Consider the following 18,578-nt stretch of genomic DNA (forward strand, 5'->3'; position numbering starts at 1 on the left):
CCACCACGGGTACACTTCTGCGATTGGTTCATCCAACAATGTGTCAATCCTCATTTCGGTGCAAATGTTCTCTTTACGGATGAGGCTGCATTCAAACGTTATCAAATTGTAAATTTGCACAATCAACATGTGTGGGCTGACGAGAATCCGCACGCAATTGTGCAATCACGTCATCAACATAGATTTTCTGTGAACGTTTGGGCAGGCATTGCTGGTGATGTCTTGATTACGCCCCATGTTCTTCCACCTACGCTCAATGGAGCACGTTATCATGATTTCATACGGGATACTCTACCTGTGCTGCTAGAGCATGTGCCTTTTATAACTACGGCACATGTGGTTCATGCACGATGGAGCTCCTGCACATTTCAGTCGAAGTGTTCGTACGCTTCTCACCAACAGATTCGGTGACCGACGGATTGGTAGAGGCGGACCAGTTCCATGGCATCCACGCTCTCGTGACCTCAACCCTCTTGACTTTCGTTTATGGGGCCATTTGAAAGCTCTTGTCTACGCAACCCCGGTACCAAATGTAGAGACTATTCGTGCTCGTATTGTGGACGGCTGTGATACAATACGCCATTCTCCAGGGCTGCACCAGCGCATCAGGGATTCCATGCGACAGAGGGTGGATGCATGTATCCTCGCTAACGGAGGGCATTTTGAACATTTCCTATAACAAAGTGTTTGAAGTCACGCTGGTACGTTCTGTTGCTGTGTGTTTCCATTCCATGATTAATGTGATTTGAAGAGAAGTAATAAAATGAGCTCTAACATGGAAAGTAAGCGTTTCCGGACACATGCCCACATAACATATTTTCTTTCTTTGTGTTTGAGGAATGTTTCCTGAAAGTTTGACCGTGCCTTTTTGTAACACCCTGTACACTGTAAGGACGGTCATCAGAGTTCAGTTACAAGCAGAACTCATCACTGAACACAATTCTGCACCAGGCAATGACATTCCAGACAGAAGACATGTCTGGAGACGCCACGGACAGCGATGAGATACCTGCCTGGAGTGATGGTCTAGGGTATGATTTCTTTCCTACCAGGACCTCTTTAGTTGTCATCCGCGGCACCCTTGCAGCACAGCGATACGTCAACTATGTTCCATTTTCTTACTCTTCATGGCAAACCTTCCTGGGTTTACATTGCATCAAGATAATACCCACCTCCACAGGGGAGAGTTTCTGTTGCTAGCCTTCGTACTTGTCAAACCCTATCTTGGCCAGCAAGGTCGCCGGATCTCTGCCCAATTGAGAACATTTGGAGCATCATGGGCAGTGTCCTTCAACCAGCTCGGGATTTTGAAGATATAACTCACGAGCTGGACAGAACCTGGCACGATGTCTCTTAGGAGGACATCCATCAACTGTGCCAATCAACGCCAACCCGAATAACTGCTTGCATAACGGCCAGAGATGGACCACTACGTTACTTACTTGCTCAAGTTGTAAAGGTCGTTCTCTTGAATAAATCACCCATGTTTTTATGAAATTTCAATTATTTGTTTGTCTGTCCATGCACATCATATCTTAACGATTCCGTCGTCACGAGCCTTTTTTTCTCAGAATGTATACGTAAAACACACTGCAGAAATGGCAACGTTCTTCCAAATATCAGCACACGACTAACAAGACGGTGAAGGTTCTTCAATGGGAAAAATAATGTGTTATGGAGGATTTAAGAATGTGCGCGAAAAATCTAGGGGATTGTTGGGTAGTAACTGTGGAGGTAGCGGTAGATGTTGGATGAATAGTGGGGAGGACTCTTGTGGGTGAGCAACGCCGTGGTATCAAGAGGACAGGGGATGGGGAGAGATCAGAGAGGGAGAGGAAAGCTCTAATGTAATGTGAGATAGTTGGGGAGAGTCGTAGTCGGTAGGACGGATAAATATCAGGGCGGAGGAGGAGAGCATTATTGTTTAACATCCGTCGACAACGAGATCATTAAAGACGGAGCACAAGCTCGGGTTAGAAGGGTAGAAAAGGAAAGCGAACATAGCCTTCCAAAGAAACCAGACTGGCATTTACCTCAACCGATTTAGGGATCTCACGGAAAACCTATATCAGTACGGCCGGACGCGGGTTTGAACAGTCGTCCTCCCCAGTGAGAGTCCAGTGTGCTAACCATTTTGCCACCTCGCTCGGTAATATCAGGTCAACTTTCATTGTCTGGGAAAGGGAGTTTATTGAAGCTGCGTTGGGACCGAGTATGGAATGTGTGTGGGTTTGAGCACTGTGGGGTGTATTGGTGAAGATGCGCCAGCGTACCAGGATTAGTCATCAGAGAGGGAAGAATGAGATTATTCTATTCTAGACTGCGGATAGTGTACGATATGTGGAAGCTTTGCATGAGAAGGGGTAGAGATTTGATGAGATAATGAGAGAACCCACGGGGGGGGGGGGGGGGGGGGGAGCTAAACAGATGGGGAAAGCAAGGCGGAATGCATGACGTTCGAGAATTTGGATGGACTGATAAAACTTTGATGGAGTGGATATCCATTTAACATTTGCAGAGGAGAGGATCGGTCAGATCAAGGTTTTGTATGTGTGCAGGATATTGGAAGAGTTCAATCCCCACGTTCGGCCGGTTAGTGGTTTTAGTAATTACAGAACCAGAGTTGTCGAACCGCTTAAGAGCACAGTCGTGATAAGTGTTATGACGAGTAAGAACCGTCTGAAGGTTAAGTTGTAGCACTGAATTTTGTTACTGTAATGTGAAACTCACAACGTGACACGTTGTTAGCCGATATTAAACATTTGTGCACCTTACTGCAACTGGCTCGATGTCACTGTGCCACTGCTTTTGTTGTCTGTGAATCCAATTTTGAAGAAACCAACTGTATGCGTAATACGATAGATTTATTTACGTTCAAGGTGAACTGCCAGTCGCTGCAACTATCATTGGTCCTCCACAATTCTTTCTGCACTTCACTACAAGCTTCTGACGAGCGGGTTTCCTATAGACAACAGCACCGGCCTCACGGAGCTGTCAGCGTTCTCTACTAATTTATTTATATATGTATTACAATCGGTAAAATCTTTATAACACTTTATAGTTGTGCCCCTAAATTACCTTTAAATTTTCATTACGACTCATATATACATCTTAACGATACAATATATGTTTCCAGAATGACATTTTCACTCTGCAGCGGAGTGTGCGCTGATATGAAACTTCGTGGCAGATTAAAACTGTGTGCCCAACCGAGACTCGAACTCGGGACCTTTGCCTTTCTCGGGCAAGGCTCTACCATCTGAACTACCCAAGCACGAACTAGTTCAACAAGATTCTCAGGAGAGCTTCTGTAAAGTTTGGAGGTAGGAGACGAGATAGTGGCAGATATAAAGCTGTGAGGACGGAGCGTGAGTCGTGCTTGGCTAGTTCAGATGGTAGAGCACTTGCCCGCGAAAGGCAAAGGTCCCAAGTTCGAGTCTCGGTCCGGCACACAGTTTTAATCTGGCAGGATGTTTCACGATATATGTTATTTCTCCTAATGAGAGAATAAATTTAAGTTACACCTACGAAAGGTACTGTTTGCTAATCATCTACATTTTCAGGAAATTAAATCACAGCTGGTCATTTCTGTAGTGAAATGTAGGGGTTTGTAGACACAACACTGTCAACATGATGAGGCCCATCTCATACTGAGTTGACGGCTTTTCCTTAGAAACACACAAATGTCGTTTCTGCCACGTAAACTCGGCTATTGCGTCGGCTTCAAACGTAGGATCATTCCGAAAATGGACTAAGTAACACAGCTTTTGAAAGATATCGGTTTACGTATATAAAAGTTATTAGCAGATTATTATGTCTATGAGCAGGGAGGTTAAAATACTCGTATTATAACAGCTTAACTCAGTAGCTTAACTCGGTCTTCAGTCTCATTATTTTATTCCTTTATAGAATAACTGTTCCACTGGCTAGTGCAAAATATCAAAGTAATTTGATTTTCCCTTCGTTTTCATCAGTCACAGAAACCATAACACGTGGAGCAACATGAAAGGAAGGAACGACATAACAATTTAAACATTTGTGTAAAAATCAGTACTAGATAAAGTTCACAGATAAATATCTTTATTTATTTTATTTTTCATTCCTTCCGCTTAGGAGCTGTCCTTCTAGTATTCAGCCATTTTTCTTTCTTTTTCCTGGTCTGTTTGCACATCGTTGGCATTCTATTCCGGATTTGGCGTTGGTAGTGGAAGAGCTTGGCCGGAAGTCCGTTCTCTTGCTACCCTACCCCCTTTCCACTGTGACGGAATTTGTGTACCCCATCTGTCTGTGTCTAACGTTTTTCCATGTGGAAGTACGAGAGCGTTTTCGAAATGTTTGCGAATCGTGTAATTGAGGCAGGACACGGGTACCAGTGCAGTATTCACTTAGTCGGACTTGGAAAACCGCCTAAAATCACCGATCCTCGTCGTTAACGCGCCGGGAGCATTCGCCTCTGGACCGACATGGCTCCTCGAACCATGGAAGTGGGGTACTAACGCTCACAGCAATCCGGGCTGCTTCGTAGTATACAAAGATACTGATAAATTTTCTGATATGGCAACTACTTGTTTCTAAAAATAGGATTGTACCAATTCTGAACATATTCTATGTCTTCATGGAAGATCACTCAATGGAGAACACCCACACAAGATGGGGCAACTACTTCAATATATGCTGATGATGTCGTCGATGTGTCGTTAAATGCTAAGCTTTTTTCCTTCTTTTAAAATATGTCTGGTATATAAATAAATGTACTAATAATTGCGTTTGATAGAGACAGACGTCCATCAATATATGTTCTTTCGAAAAACTGGGACTAGTGCTAATTACTTCCACAATGATTATTTAACGTGCCATGTGCCATTTGGATAAGGTTATTTGATAATTCAGCCGCCAGTAAGTCAGTACCAATATATCTAAACTTCCTGGCTTTTCTGATAACAAACACAACGTAAAAATGGAAATGCCGTGTGGCTACGGCCTCCCAACGGTTAGACCGTTCGCCAGGTGCAAGCCTTTCGAGTTGACGCCACTTCGGCGACTTGCGTGTCGATGGAGATGAAATGATGATGATAAGGACAACACAACACCCAGTCCCTGAGCGGAGAAAATCTCCGACTCAGCCGGGAATCGAACCCAGCCATTAGGTATGACATGCCGTCACGCTGAACACGTTTCTTTTCCTTTTTTTAATGCAGAATCGAATGTCATTATAGGTCCCTTCCTTACATATCCCTGTTGCAAACGGACGTAACACCACGAAACAGACACAAATCTGGATACAGCAAACAGAGAAAAAAAATTAGCTCGAGAGAGCTTAGAAACACGGCTTGCCCGCATGGCAGTCCATTACAGCGACCACTTTAAAAAAAAAAATATGACAAGTAATGAGAAAACGTAGATTAAAAATTAAGTCTGAGCGTCAGTCGAACCGTCGCCTCACACACCACTCAGCTACCAGGGGTAGACATCAAACGCAATGAAACGTCTGCATCACTTGATGTCTTGTCTTTATGCAGGCGTAATGTCACAAATTACTCGTTTATTTTTTCAGTAATGTTGCTGTATTAGTCCAAACGTTGACTCCTTTATTTGAATCACAGTTAGTCACATTACTGCACTGAATAGTGACCTATTATTCAATAGTGTACAGCACAACGTTTTAGGTTTCTTCGTTTCTTAAATGAAATAAACTCAGCACTTACTGCTAATAATGCCTGACTGTACTTGACTGTATATGTGCGTAAGAAGTAATGCTCCTGAATCTGATCGCTAATTACAGATGTCATTCTGTGCCAAATCATCGTATCGGACACGTCATTACAGCCGTGAATTCTTCAGATCGCGATTCGAATCCGTATTTTTTGCTTATCGATGTAAACATTCAGCTTTCGCGACGTATTCACTACATTGCATTTTCATCAAATCTGACTGGTCTACGCTGATATTACTCGTCATAGCAGTCCCCTGAATTCATCCTCATAGATCTAACCATTTCATTTCAATGCATTTAAGCAATTTCGTGATTTAACGAATGGCTGCTTTTATTTTGCAGGGAAGAGCTTCAGCCTGACCATCACGGTGAACACGACGCCGCCGCAAGTGGCCGTGTACAGCAAGGCCATCAAGGTGACCGTGGACGGGCCCCGCGAGCCCCGTTCCAAGACCCGTGAGTACCGTTGCCTGCATCCCCCTACACAAGTTTTTGTTTTGCTTGCTAAATGTCGTCACTGCTCTTAACAAAATAATTTCTTTCTTTACTGAGACACCTGGGCCATACTGCGGTCTTAGAATATGAAACTGTCGACTCGATTCGCTAGATGAAGAAACATATATCCTCCACGGAGCTTGGTGGCGCTGTGATAGGACACTCAAATCCCACTCCGCTCATACTGGTTTGCAATTCCTGTGGTTTCCATAAATCGCTGAAGGCGATGCCTTTGAAAAAGATGCAGCCGCCTTCCTTTTGCTTCCTTCTCTAAATAGGGCTTATGTTGGTCTCTAAAGACCAGGTCGTTGATAGGAACTTAAATGCTAATCTTTCTTTACATCTTCGCAAAGACATTAGCATACAACTGGCTCTAATTTTCACATATGCCTCACATGATTCGGGCAAGGCTTAATCTTTTTCGAAATAACCTCAAGGTTGTTCTTCACGTACAATTGTACCACGTATGACAATATGCCACACTGAAGTCAGTAGCGGCACATACATATTCGCAAATATCTTCCAAAAAGTCTGACTGTGGAGCTATGTCAACTAGAAACTTCCCTCTTGTTCCAGTCTCTCTCAGAGTACGTCTTACACCCAACTTCCTCATTAATTTGTTTGATGTATTGAAATCTCTGTCTTCTCCGATAGTATTTTACTCAATTACAGCTCTCAGGTACCATGGAAATTATCCAGTAACGTCTTAAAATGTGTTTTATCAACTTGTCTCTTCGCCGGCAGGGGTGGCCGAGCGGTTCTAGGCGCTACAGTCTGGAACCGCGCGACAACTACGGTCGCAGATTCGAATCTTGCCTCGGGCATGGATGTGTCTGATGTCCTTAGGTTAGTTAGGTTTAATTAGTTCTATGTTCTAGGAGACTGATGATCTCAGAAGTTAAGTCGCATAGTGCTCAGAGCCATTTGAACCAACTTGTCTCTTCTTCTTTTCAGTGTTCTCCACATGTCCCTCTGCCCGTCGATTTTGTAGAAAAACACATTTCTTATAAGTGCACCTAATTTTCTACATCTTTCTATAACTCAACACCTCTAACGCTTCGATTCCCTTCCTTTACGGTTTTCCTGTAGTACATTATTCATTTCCGTACAATGCTGTGCTCAAGATGTTTGATGCTAATGGACCTCTTTCGGCCAGGAATTTATTGTCTGTCCTTGCTATTCTGCTTTCAATATCCTCCGCCTTTTGCTTCCAAGATAAGACAATCCCTTCACTCCGTTTATTTTGTGGTCCTCAATTCTGACGCTAATTTTATCACTAATTTCTTCTAGTTCTCATCTTCCTATTTCTTCGGCTAACTCCCAGTCCATGATACGCACTCAGTCGACGGTTCATTTCCTCCAGTATTCTTTTCCACTTGCACTGATACATCCAGTATTTTCTAAATCATTGTCACCTTCGCCTGCATCATCCATAACCCCATGACCATTTCCTAAGGATTCTATTACCGTGAACAGTTGCTAGCGTTGTAGTGTATGACCTATGAACTTTCCGTAAATATTGAACAGTGGTTAAGCATTAGCATTTGTGATGGTAAAATCTTCTCACTTGTACGGCCACGTCAAGTACCTCTTCAAACTGTCAGAAAGCTCGATGTTTCGTCCCCAGTGTTCGAATCTTTTTCAGTATTCTATTGCCGTCCCCCGTACGCCTGAACGCTACGTCAACCGAGAGACACCCGTAGATTCCTGAAGAAATTCCCAGCAGGCGGTCGAAACGTCGAGCAGTCTAGCAATCCGAAGAGCAATATGATGTGGGTTTACAAATGAGAAGACTTTGCAACGGCCGCAAATATCAGCAGACGTATACACTGAGGTAACAAAAGTCATGGAATAGCGACATTTACATTTACAGATGGCAGTAATATCGCTTACACAAAGTATAATCCATTGGCGGAGCTGTCATTGTACTGAGGTGATTCACGTGAAAAGGTTTCCGACCTGATAATGGCCGCATGACAGGAGTTCTTTTATATTCCCTGGATTGAAGATCCAGGGAATATAAAACATCTCTGGAAAGAACATTTTAAGAAACTGTTAAACGCTGAGGAACAGGTACGCGAGGAAACAACAAATAATGGAGAAATTGAGAGAAGTTGGGAAGCAGAATTAGGACAAATTGCACTGGAAGAAATGGAAATAGCTGTGAACAAGAAGAATGGGAGGAAAGCCCCAGGAATTGATGAAGTATCAGTGGAGATGATAAGAGCAGCAGGTCCAGTGGGAATGCAGTGGCTGTATAAAGTACTACCAAGTGTGTGGAGAAATAGTACAATACCTGACGATTAGAGAAGCGGAGACATTGTTCCCTTCTTCAAAAAAGGCAATAAAAGATTTTGTAAAAACTATGGAGGAATAACCCTTATGAGTCATACAGCTACGATTTTTGAAAGAATTTTACTAAATCGAATAAGTGAAAAGATAGAAAAGGAACTGAGTGAAGAACAGCACGGGTTTAGGAAAGGAAGAAGCGCCCAACAACACGGTGGAAAATGGCAGAATATCTGTGGAAATGAGGGGTGTGACCTGGCAGCAAGTCGAGGGAGAAAAGTGGTGGGAGGACCGAGCCAAATGGAGAGGACTCATCGGCACCCAGACCCGGCAGTAGCTGGAGCGTGAGCCGGATATAGATAGATAGACAGGAGTTAACATTTTTTGATCGCAGGATGGTAGTTGAAGGTAGGGGCACGGACATCCCATTTCGGAAATAGTTATGGAATTCGATATTACGAGACCCACAGTCTCAAGAATGTGCAGAGAAACAAATTTCAGCCATTACATCTTATGGTGTAATGTATTGATACCACATCACGGGCGTCGTAACCTTGGTAACGGAATTGCAAGTTTCCGTTCAACGCCGACAGCGGTCGCGTGGTATCTGGCGGAACCAGTGGTGCATCTCTGCTGAGCCACACCTCCAGCAGTTCTATACTACATGCGCCCTCTGACACCGCAATATAGACCACCAACGGCAGCCGCTCAGCCCACTTGCGCTTGGAGCCATTCCACTATCTTCTTTTTTAGCACTCCGTCATCAGGCCACAAGTGGCCCATCGGGACCATCCGACCGCCATGTCATCCTCAGTGGAGGATGTGGATAGGAGGCACACTGCTCTCTCAGTCGATATGATTGTTTTCTTTGGCTGGAGCCTCTACTATTCGGTCGAGTAGCTCCTCAAATGGCATCACGAGGCTGAGTGCACCCAGAAAAATGGCAACAGCGCATGACGGCCCGGATGGTCACTCATCCAAACGCCGGCCACGCCAGACAGCGCTGAACTTCGGTGATCTGACGGGAACCGGTGTGTCCACTGCGGCGAGGCCGTTGCCCACTGTGCTACCTTCATTTGTGCTTGTTCCGTATGACATCGATATCAGGATTCTATATCGTGTTGCATCAATGGTAGTGAGTCTTCGTAAGTTTGGAAAAATGTGAGCTAATTAATTAATCTGTTTTTTGTGTTAACTTGCTCGTTATTCATTTCTGCTCCTGTCTAGCTTTGCTATTACGAAAGTTGCCGCACCACTATGTAGCTCACAATTCCCTTACATTTCCTTACTGTTGTGTGTGAAATGGTGCACAACACGTCTCACCACCAACGGCCTTCACTTAACGATCGAAAGCAGTGGCGTTTGTGTACAGTAGTCAGAGCTAACATTTGAGCAGAAATCAATGTGGGACGTACGACGAACGTATCCGTTAGGACAGTGAGGTAAAATGTGGGCTGTAGCTGCAGACGACCGACGCGAGTGCCTTTGCTAACAGCACGACATCGCCCGCAGTGCCTGTCTTGGGCTCTTGCCCAGGTCGGTTGGATCCTAAACAACTGTAAAACCATAGTCTGGTCGTCTCAGCCCCGATGACAATTAGTAAGAGTTGATGGTGGGATTCTAGTGTGGCGCAGACTCCATGGAGCCATGGACCCCAGTTGTCAACAAGGTAACAAGGTGGAGGGGGGGGGGGGGGGTGAGCATGGAATGGAGTGGGTCCTCTGGTCCACTGTAAATGTTTATATTCGGCTATTTGGAGATCATTTGCAGCCGTTCATAGACATAATCTTCCCAAACAAAACAATGGAACTATTGCTGCTCCGCAGTTGTTTGCGACTGGTTTGAAGAACATTCTCGACAACTGAAGCGAATGGTTTGGTTCTTGCACAGAATCGTTCACCGGCAACACTTCGGAAATTATGGATGGATACAGAGGCAGTATGGCTTGATACTTCTGCAGTGGACTTGCAAGGACTTGTTGAGTCCACACCACGTCGATTTGCTGCACAATGCCGTGCAAAAGGAGCTCTGGCTCGAGGTTGGGAGGTATCCCCACCTTAGTGTATAGTAGTATTTTACAGTAGTAATACACTACTGGCCATTAAAATTGCTACACCAAGAAGAAATGCAGATGATAAACGGGTATTCATTGGACAAATATATTATACTAGGACTGACATGTGATTACATCTTTGTGCGACTGCTACGGTCGCAGGTTCGAATCCTGCCTCGGGCATGGATGTGTGTGATGTCCTTAGGTTAGTTAGATTTAAGTAGTTCTACGTTCTAGGGGACTGATGACCACAGCTGTTAAGTCCCATAGTGCTCAGAGCCATTTGATTACATCTTCACGCAATTTGGGTGCATAGATACTGAGAAATCAGTACCCAGAACAACCATCTCTGGCCGTAATAATGGCCTTGATACGCCTGGGCATTGAGTCAAACAGAGCTTGGATGGCGTGTACAGGTACAGCTGCCCATGCAGCTTCAACACGATACCACAGTTCATAAAGAGTAGTGACTGGCGTATTGTGACGAGCCAAACACGGTTGCGACCATCATGATGCTGAAAACAGAATCTGTATTCATCCGAAAAAATGACGTTTTGGTATTCGTGCATCCAGGTTCGTCGTCGAGTACACCATCGAAGACCTGTCTGTGATGCAGCGTCAAAGGTAACCGCAGCCATGGTCTCCGAGCTGATAGTGCATGCTGCTGCAAACGTCGTCGAACTGATCGTGCAGATGGTTGTTGTCTTGCAAAGGTTCCCATCTGTTGACTCAGGGATCGAGACGTGGCTGCACGATCCGTTACAGCCATGCGGATACGATGCCTGTCATCTCGACTGCTAGTGATACGAGGACGTTGGGATCCAGCACGGCGTTCCGTATTACCCTCCTGAACCCACCGACTCCATATTCTGCTAACAGTCATTGGATCTCGACCAACGCGAGCTGCAAATTCGCGATAGGATAAACCTCAATCGCGATAGGCTACAATCCGACCTTTATCAAAGTCGGAAATGTGATGGTACGCATTTCTCTTCCTTACACGAGGCATCACAACAACGTTTCACCAGGCAACGCCGGTCAACTGTTTGTGTATGAGAAATCGGTTGGAAACTTTCCTCATGTCAGCACGTTGTAGGTGTCGCCACCGGCGTCAACCTTGTGTGAATGCTCTGAAAAGCTAATCATTTGCATATCACAGCATTTTGTTCCTGTCGGCTAAATTTCGCGTCTGTAGCACGTCATCTTCGCGGTGTAGCAGTTTTAATGGCCAGTAGTGTACTTTCCATGTGGTATATAGTAACGGTACGGTAGAGAGCCCTTGGTTTGGGGCCCGCGCTGGAACACGACACGCGACGCCAGTCCCCTGGCAGCGGCTGGCGCGGCGTCTCTTTCCGCCTTCCCGCTGGAGCGCTCAGTGCGCTGCGGTTGCGCGCTCATAGGCCTCATTACGTACGCACGCTGGCGCACGCACATCCCTAACGCACTTAGCGCCACCGGTCGCCCCCGGATCCTGCGGCCCCACCCCCGAGTGCGTTGCCGCTGACATCGGCCTCCCAAATATGGGTAGCGTAGCTAGAACGTCACACAAGGTGCCACTGAACTATGATTCCAGAAAACACACAGGTCTGCACTTTTTCAGGGCACATTTTATACCATTGCAAACCCCCTACTGTTTTTTTTTTTAAGGAAGCCACATACATATCTGGTATGACAATGGAAAATGCCCTAAAAATTATCCCCCTTTTATACATAATTTTGACCGAGGAAAGAAAAGTAACGTGATCCAATTGCTATTTGAGTGACATGTTCAGCAATGGCTTCCATAGCGAAGGAGTAATTTAATGGGAGCTTGAACATGTAATTAAGTGTGTGTGTGAAATCTTATAGGACTTAACTGCTAAGGGCATTAGTACCGAAGCTTACACAGCACATAACCTAAATTACCCTAAGGGCAAACACACACACACCCATGCCCGAGGGAGGTCTCGAACCTCCGCCGGTACCAGCCGCACAGTCCATGACTGCAACGCCTAAGACCGCTCGGCTAAACCCGCGCATATGTAATTATGTGAATGCAACATTACGACCAACACACCTCAGCCTGTAAGTACAGGGTGTTTATAAGTTAGTTTTACAAAACTGACATTTGTTTGGGAAAAGAGTATTTGACATACAGAAATGTTTCATAGATCACTGAATGCAGATGTCCTGAAGTTTTATTTCTGCCTATCAGTTCCCGACGTTACCGCTAGGTGGCAAGCGTGATTGAGTTGTTCCAACCATCATCATGAGTCGTATAAAGGTGTAGAGCATGTGCACTGTTGTTTGTGGTTTCAAATGGTACAAATGGCTCTGGGAAGTATGGTACTTAACTTCTGACGTCATCAGTCCCCTAGAACTTAGAACTACTTAAACCTAACTAGCCTAAGGACATCACACACATCCATGCCCGAGGTAAGATTCGAACCTGCGACCGTAGCGGTCGCGCGGTTTCAGACTGTAGTGCCTAGAACCGTTCGGCCACCCCGGCTGGCTTGTGGTTTCATTAATCTAAATCCGCTAGTACAGTTCAGAGACAATTCAGGACAACATATCGCAAGGCGCCACATCAAAGATAAGCTGTTATTATTTGGTACAATTGCTTCAACGAAACTGACCGTGTATCACATAGGACGCCGGGTCTGCGTCTGCCCGCAGTCTCCAATGATTGTAGCAGTTGCTGACAGTTTGTCTATGGGGTGGTGGCTTCCAGTTTATTTAGTCCTGAATTGTCTCTAAAAGGTAGCAGCGGATTCGGATTCATAAATCCATAAACGACACTGCACACGCTATGTACCGTTATACAACTCCATGATGACTGTTGGAGTAACTCAATCGCTCGTGACACCTAGTCGTAACGTCGGGAACTAACAGTGTTAGGCAGGAATAAAACATGAAGATATATTGCATACAGTGCTGTAACAAACATTTCTGTAAGTTATTTACGCTTTTCACAAATAAAAGTTACGTTTGTAAAACTAATTTTAAGCACCCTGTATATTTGTACACTGTCTTATAGAAAGGATATGTGCAATGCCGATTTAAAACATACGAACATGAAGCACAATAATCACTTTGAACATGTTCAGTATTAGCAGTAATGCTCGAAGTTCTCAGCAACGTAATCCTTGATTACATGCTGTATCATGCACGCAAAGCATTTGAAAATACCTCTTCTATAGGTAGCTTATCTGAAAGACGCTTCAATTTTTTATGTATAAAACAGCCAAATTTTCAAGATACAGTTTTTAATCTAATTCATCATTAGTCATAAATTAAATAAATAATTGATGATTACTCGTCAACGAAATAAAAAAAATTGCAACTTTGGCTCTTTTCTACATCGAACTGGTTGGTACAGGCTGCTGTCTCGTTATGAACCCAGCATGCTGGAAATACATAGACGATTCTGGCGAAGGTAGAACGTTTGTAGTCAGTTCCGCTTGCATCAGCTACCGATGTAACAAAAATAAGCACGTGGGAACAGCCTAGTGAAACATATTAATTTCCATAAATAACTGCGGGATAAAAATAGTTAAGATAACTTCTCATTATTATTCAATAAACAACTGAAGAACTGCCGTAGCAAAATTGCATTTGTCCTCTAAATGAACAGGTGCAGAACAGTTCCACTAAAACCATTTTAGTTGGTTCAAAAAGAAATCCCTTCAATGTTAATTAACGTTCCATTACTGAATAAGTGGGATATCATCGCTTGCTCTGGGCTACATTAACGGATGAATTAATGAAATAGCGATATCAATGGATTTTATCTTGGTCACAAATACGGTACATCTGCATAGCTGAAAATTCTGAGAATGGAGTGATGCAAGAAAATTTCAGTTAGATTACATCGTGGTCGGACAGAGATTCCTAAACCAGATGCTGTATTGTAAGGCGTACGTAGGAGCGGATGTAGACTCAGATCACAATGTAGTAGTGATGAAGAATAGGCTGAAGTTTAAGAGGTTACTTTGAAAGAATGACTGTAGACAGAAGTGGGAGGCAAGTACTGAGGAATGATGCGGTGCGTTTGAAATTTTCTAAGGCTATAGATACTGTGATAATGAATAGCACAGTAGGCGGTTCAGTAGAAGAGAACACTTAGAAAAGTTAGTCAAACAAGTATAGCTACAAAGAAGGTAACTCTGAAAAAACCTTGGGTATCTGAGGAAATACTTCAACCGACCGCCGAAAGAATAAGTACAATTTGTTTGTGATGCGACAGGAAAATAGCAATATGAAATAAATCGGAAGTGCAGGTGTGCTAAAGTGAAAGGGATGCAGGAAAATTGTGAAGTAATCTGAAAAGAAATGGTTGTCGGAAGGACAAATTCAGCCTATAGAAAATTCAAAACTGCCTTCGGTGCAATTAAAAGTAAAGGCGTCAAAATTAAGAACGCAAGAGCAATTCCACTGTTAATAGCAGAGGGCAGAGCTGGTAAGTGGAAAGACTTAAGTAAAGGCCTGTGCGAGGGGCGGGAATCTGATGCGTGTCAATATGGAAGGAATTGGGAATACAGTGGCAGAATGAGAATTTAAGACAGCTTTTGAAGGCATAGATAACATTCCGTCGGAATTTCTAAAATCATTGGGAGAAATAGCAACCAAACGACTACTCAGCTTGGTTGGTAGAATCTATATGAATGGAAACATACCATCAAAGTATCAGAGGAAACACCATCCCATAAGCAGCAAGAGCAGACAAGTGCGAGAAATATCGTACAATCAGCTTAACAGCACATGCGTCAAAGTTTCTGACAAGAATAATGTATAAGCCTATCTGTGGAAACTCTGGGAAAGACCGTTGTCATGATCTCCGGGAAAGAACACTGTAACAATTTTTCGCCCAGTATGTGCATGGAATTTCACTAAATTCACAGCACAAGGGATTTGTAACGTCTAAAAAATGGTTCAAATGGGTCTGAGCACTATGGGACTTAACATATGAGGTCATCAGTCCCCTAGAACTCAGACCTACTTAAACCTAACTAACCTAAGGACATCACACACACTCATGCCCGAGGCAGGACTCGAACCTGCGACCGTAGCGGTCGCGTGGTTCCAGACTGAAGCGCCTAGAACGGCTGGCCACATCGGCCGGCTTGTAACGGTCAATAAGTTCATTGTTGACTTGGTGTATATAGAAAAGCAACAACCACCTAAAAACATGAAGCTTTCCAGCACTCTAGGTTATCTTTCTGGGGCTGTTGGAGTGAATAAAACAAAAAGGTAGAAGAATGATGTCTCTGGTTTCCTATATACTTTATGACAATCTCCTCCAATGATCCAGAACTGAGATGGGGAATGGCGCGGCGGATGAAAATGTTTTTTTTTTTAATTCATGGGTCTTACAGAACGTTTTGTATTATTAGTCTTACTACACTAAACTTCTGATATGTTGCTCTTTATGAAATTTAGTTTATGTCAAGTGTTTCTGTACAAGTGTTGGATGTATATATTTTGTAATACAACTATATTTGATTTTCATCTGGAAAATACATACTGAATGACATTTTGAGCTCCATCTGATGATGAAATGTCATCCTCTTCTAAGCATACCTGTTGTTGTCTCCAACTGCTATTCATTTAGAGAAAAATTATACGAGTATTTTTTCGAAATTAAACCATATTTCGAAATTAACCACACCAATGATGGTTTTGTCTAAAAGATATGTATATAAAAACTTAGAAGGAATTTGTCCTCTCTTTGGAAAAGATAGGTAGTTTTATCACCCACCTGTAAAATGTTGAAAAATCGTACTTATGTCGATCCGGCAGTCACCGATTAAATTTTACTGCAGCATTTGCTCTTTTCAAGGCTACAGTTCGTAACTCTACTATAGTCTGTCGTAATCAAAAGAGTAAAGGCCTGTGCGAGGGGCGGGAATCTGATGCGTGTCAATATGGAAGGAATTGGGAATACAGTGGCAGAATGAGAATTTAAGACAGCTTTTGAAGGCATAGATAACATTCCGTCGGAATTTCTAAAATCATTGGGAGAAATAGCAACCAAACGACTACTCAGCTTGGTTGGTAGAATCTATATGAATGGAAACATACCATCAAAGTATCAGAGGAAACACCATCCCATAAGCAGCAAGAGCAGACAAGTGCGAGAAATATCGTACAATCAGCTTAACAGCACATGCGTCAAAGTTTCTGACAAGAATAATGTATAAGCCTATCTGTGGAAACTCTGGGAAAGACCGTTGTCATGATCTCCGGGAAAGAACACTGTAACAATTTTTCGCCCAGTATGTGCATGGAATTTCACTAAATTCACAGCACAAGGGATTTGTAACGTCTAAAAAATGGTTCAAATGGGTCTGAGCACTATGGGACTTAACATATGAGGTCATCAGTCCCCTAGAACTCAGACCTACTTAAACCTAACTAACCTAAGGACATCACACACACTCATGCCCGAGGCAGGACTCGAACCTGCGACCGTAGCGGTCGCGTGGTTCCAGACTGAAGCGCCTAGAACGGCTGGCCACATCGGCCGGCTTGTAACGGTCAATAAGTTCATTGTTGACTTGGTGTATATAGAAAAGCAACAACCACCTAAAAACATGAAGCGTTCCAGCACTCTAGGTTATCTTTCTGGGGCTGTTGGAGTGAATAAAACAAAAAGGTAGAAGAATGATGTCTCTGGTTTCCTATATACTTTATGACAATCTCCTCCAATGATCCAGAACTGAGATGGGGAATGGCGCGGCGGATGAAAATGTTTTTTTTTTTTTTTTTAATTCATGGGTCTTACAGAACGTTTTGTATTATTAGTCTTACTACACTAAACTTCTGATATGTTGCTCTTTATGAAATTTAGTTTATGTCAAGTGTTTCTGTACAAGTGTTGGATGTATATATTTTGTAATACAACTATATTTGATTTTCATCTGGAAAATACATACTGAATGACATTTTGAGCTCCATCTGATGATGAAATGTCATCCTCTTCTAAGCATACCTGTTGTTGTCTCCAACTGCTATTCATTTAGAGAAAAATTATACGAGTATTTTTTCGAAATTAAACCATATTTCGAAATTAACCACACCAATGATGGTTTTGTCTAAAAGATATGTATATAAAAACTTAGAAGGAATTTGTCCTCTCTTTGGAAAAGATAGGTAGTTTTATCACCCACCTGTAAAATTTTGAAAAATCGTACTTATGTCGATCCGGCAGTCACCGATTAAATTTTACTGCAGCATTTGCTCTTTTCAAGGCTACAGTTCGTAACTCTACTATAGTCTGTCGTAATCAAAAGAATAAAAATACAGACAAAGGAAACGACCATGAGACTTGTGCATTGTTCATTGGGGAAATCACAACCCGTTATTACAGGCCAAAAAATGAGTGACTGTAAGTTTTCCCAGCGTATGATGAAAAGTTGCCGAGTAGCATCACATAAATTCCGCAGTATTTCGCTGGTCTTAGTTTTTACCTCCTCAGGCGGTCTTGAGGATGGCAACAAATCAGCGAAATCTGGACCATGATATCCGGTAGGCTATCCGAGCTGTTCAAAGAAGTTTTGTTCACTTGAAACATAGTAGGGATCTGAGTAGCCAGTGGCTAAACATCAGAATTCGGAAAAAATACTTCCAGCAGCAGAAAAAGAGCGAACATTTCCGGGATGAATCACTCACACTGCACCGGAGTGTGCGCTATCTACAAACTTCGTAACAGATTGAAACTGTGTGACAGGGAGTGACTCTATTCTGAAACCTAGCCTCTCGAAGGCACTGTTACCTTTTAACTGAGGAGTGCTAGTCCCTCGGATTATTTAGGAGAACGAACGTAAAATTTGGAAACAAGAGAGGGGTGGGGGGAGGGGGTAATACCGGCAGGATTCATTCTGTGATGGCGGGTTGTTAGTAGAGCATGCATAATTTAGTCTGCAAGTGCAATTCGGAGAATTTTCATGGGCCGTCCGCCAGTGCATTGCGGAGAATTTTCATGGCCGTTCAATCAACCAACTTCGTTATGCATCTCCTGTTCGTTGCTATGTAGCTGAGATTTTG

General features: G+C 43.4%; 1 protein-coding gene across 1 annotated transcript in view; it reads left to right on the forward strand.

Annotated features, from left to right (window-relative positions):
• The window catches only part of LOC126335350 (protein lozenge-like), a gene marked incomplete at its 3' end in the record, with an annotated part of 654,398 nt that overhangs the window by 191,779 nt on the left and 444,041 nt on the right, over positions 1-18,578 (forward strand). Inside the window, exon 2 of the mRNA XM_049998535.1 lies at positions 6,056-6,169. Coding sequence (XP_049854492.1) covers positions 6,056-6,169 — 114 coding nt within the window. The remainder of the gene's footprint in view (positions 1-6,055; positions 6,170-18,578) is intronic.

This window comes from Schistocerca gregaria, chromosome 2 (assembly GCF_023897955.1).
Source record: "Schistocerca gregaria isolate iqSchGreg1 chromosome 2, iqSchGreg1.2, whole genome shotgun sequence".
In the NCBI taxonomy this organism is placed as follows: Eukaryota; Metazoa; Arthropoda; class Insecta; order Orthoptera; family Acrididae; genus Schistocerca; species Schistocerca gregaria.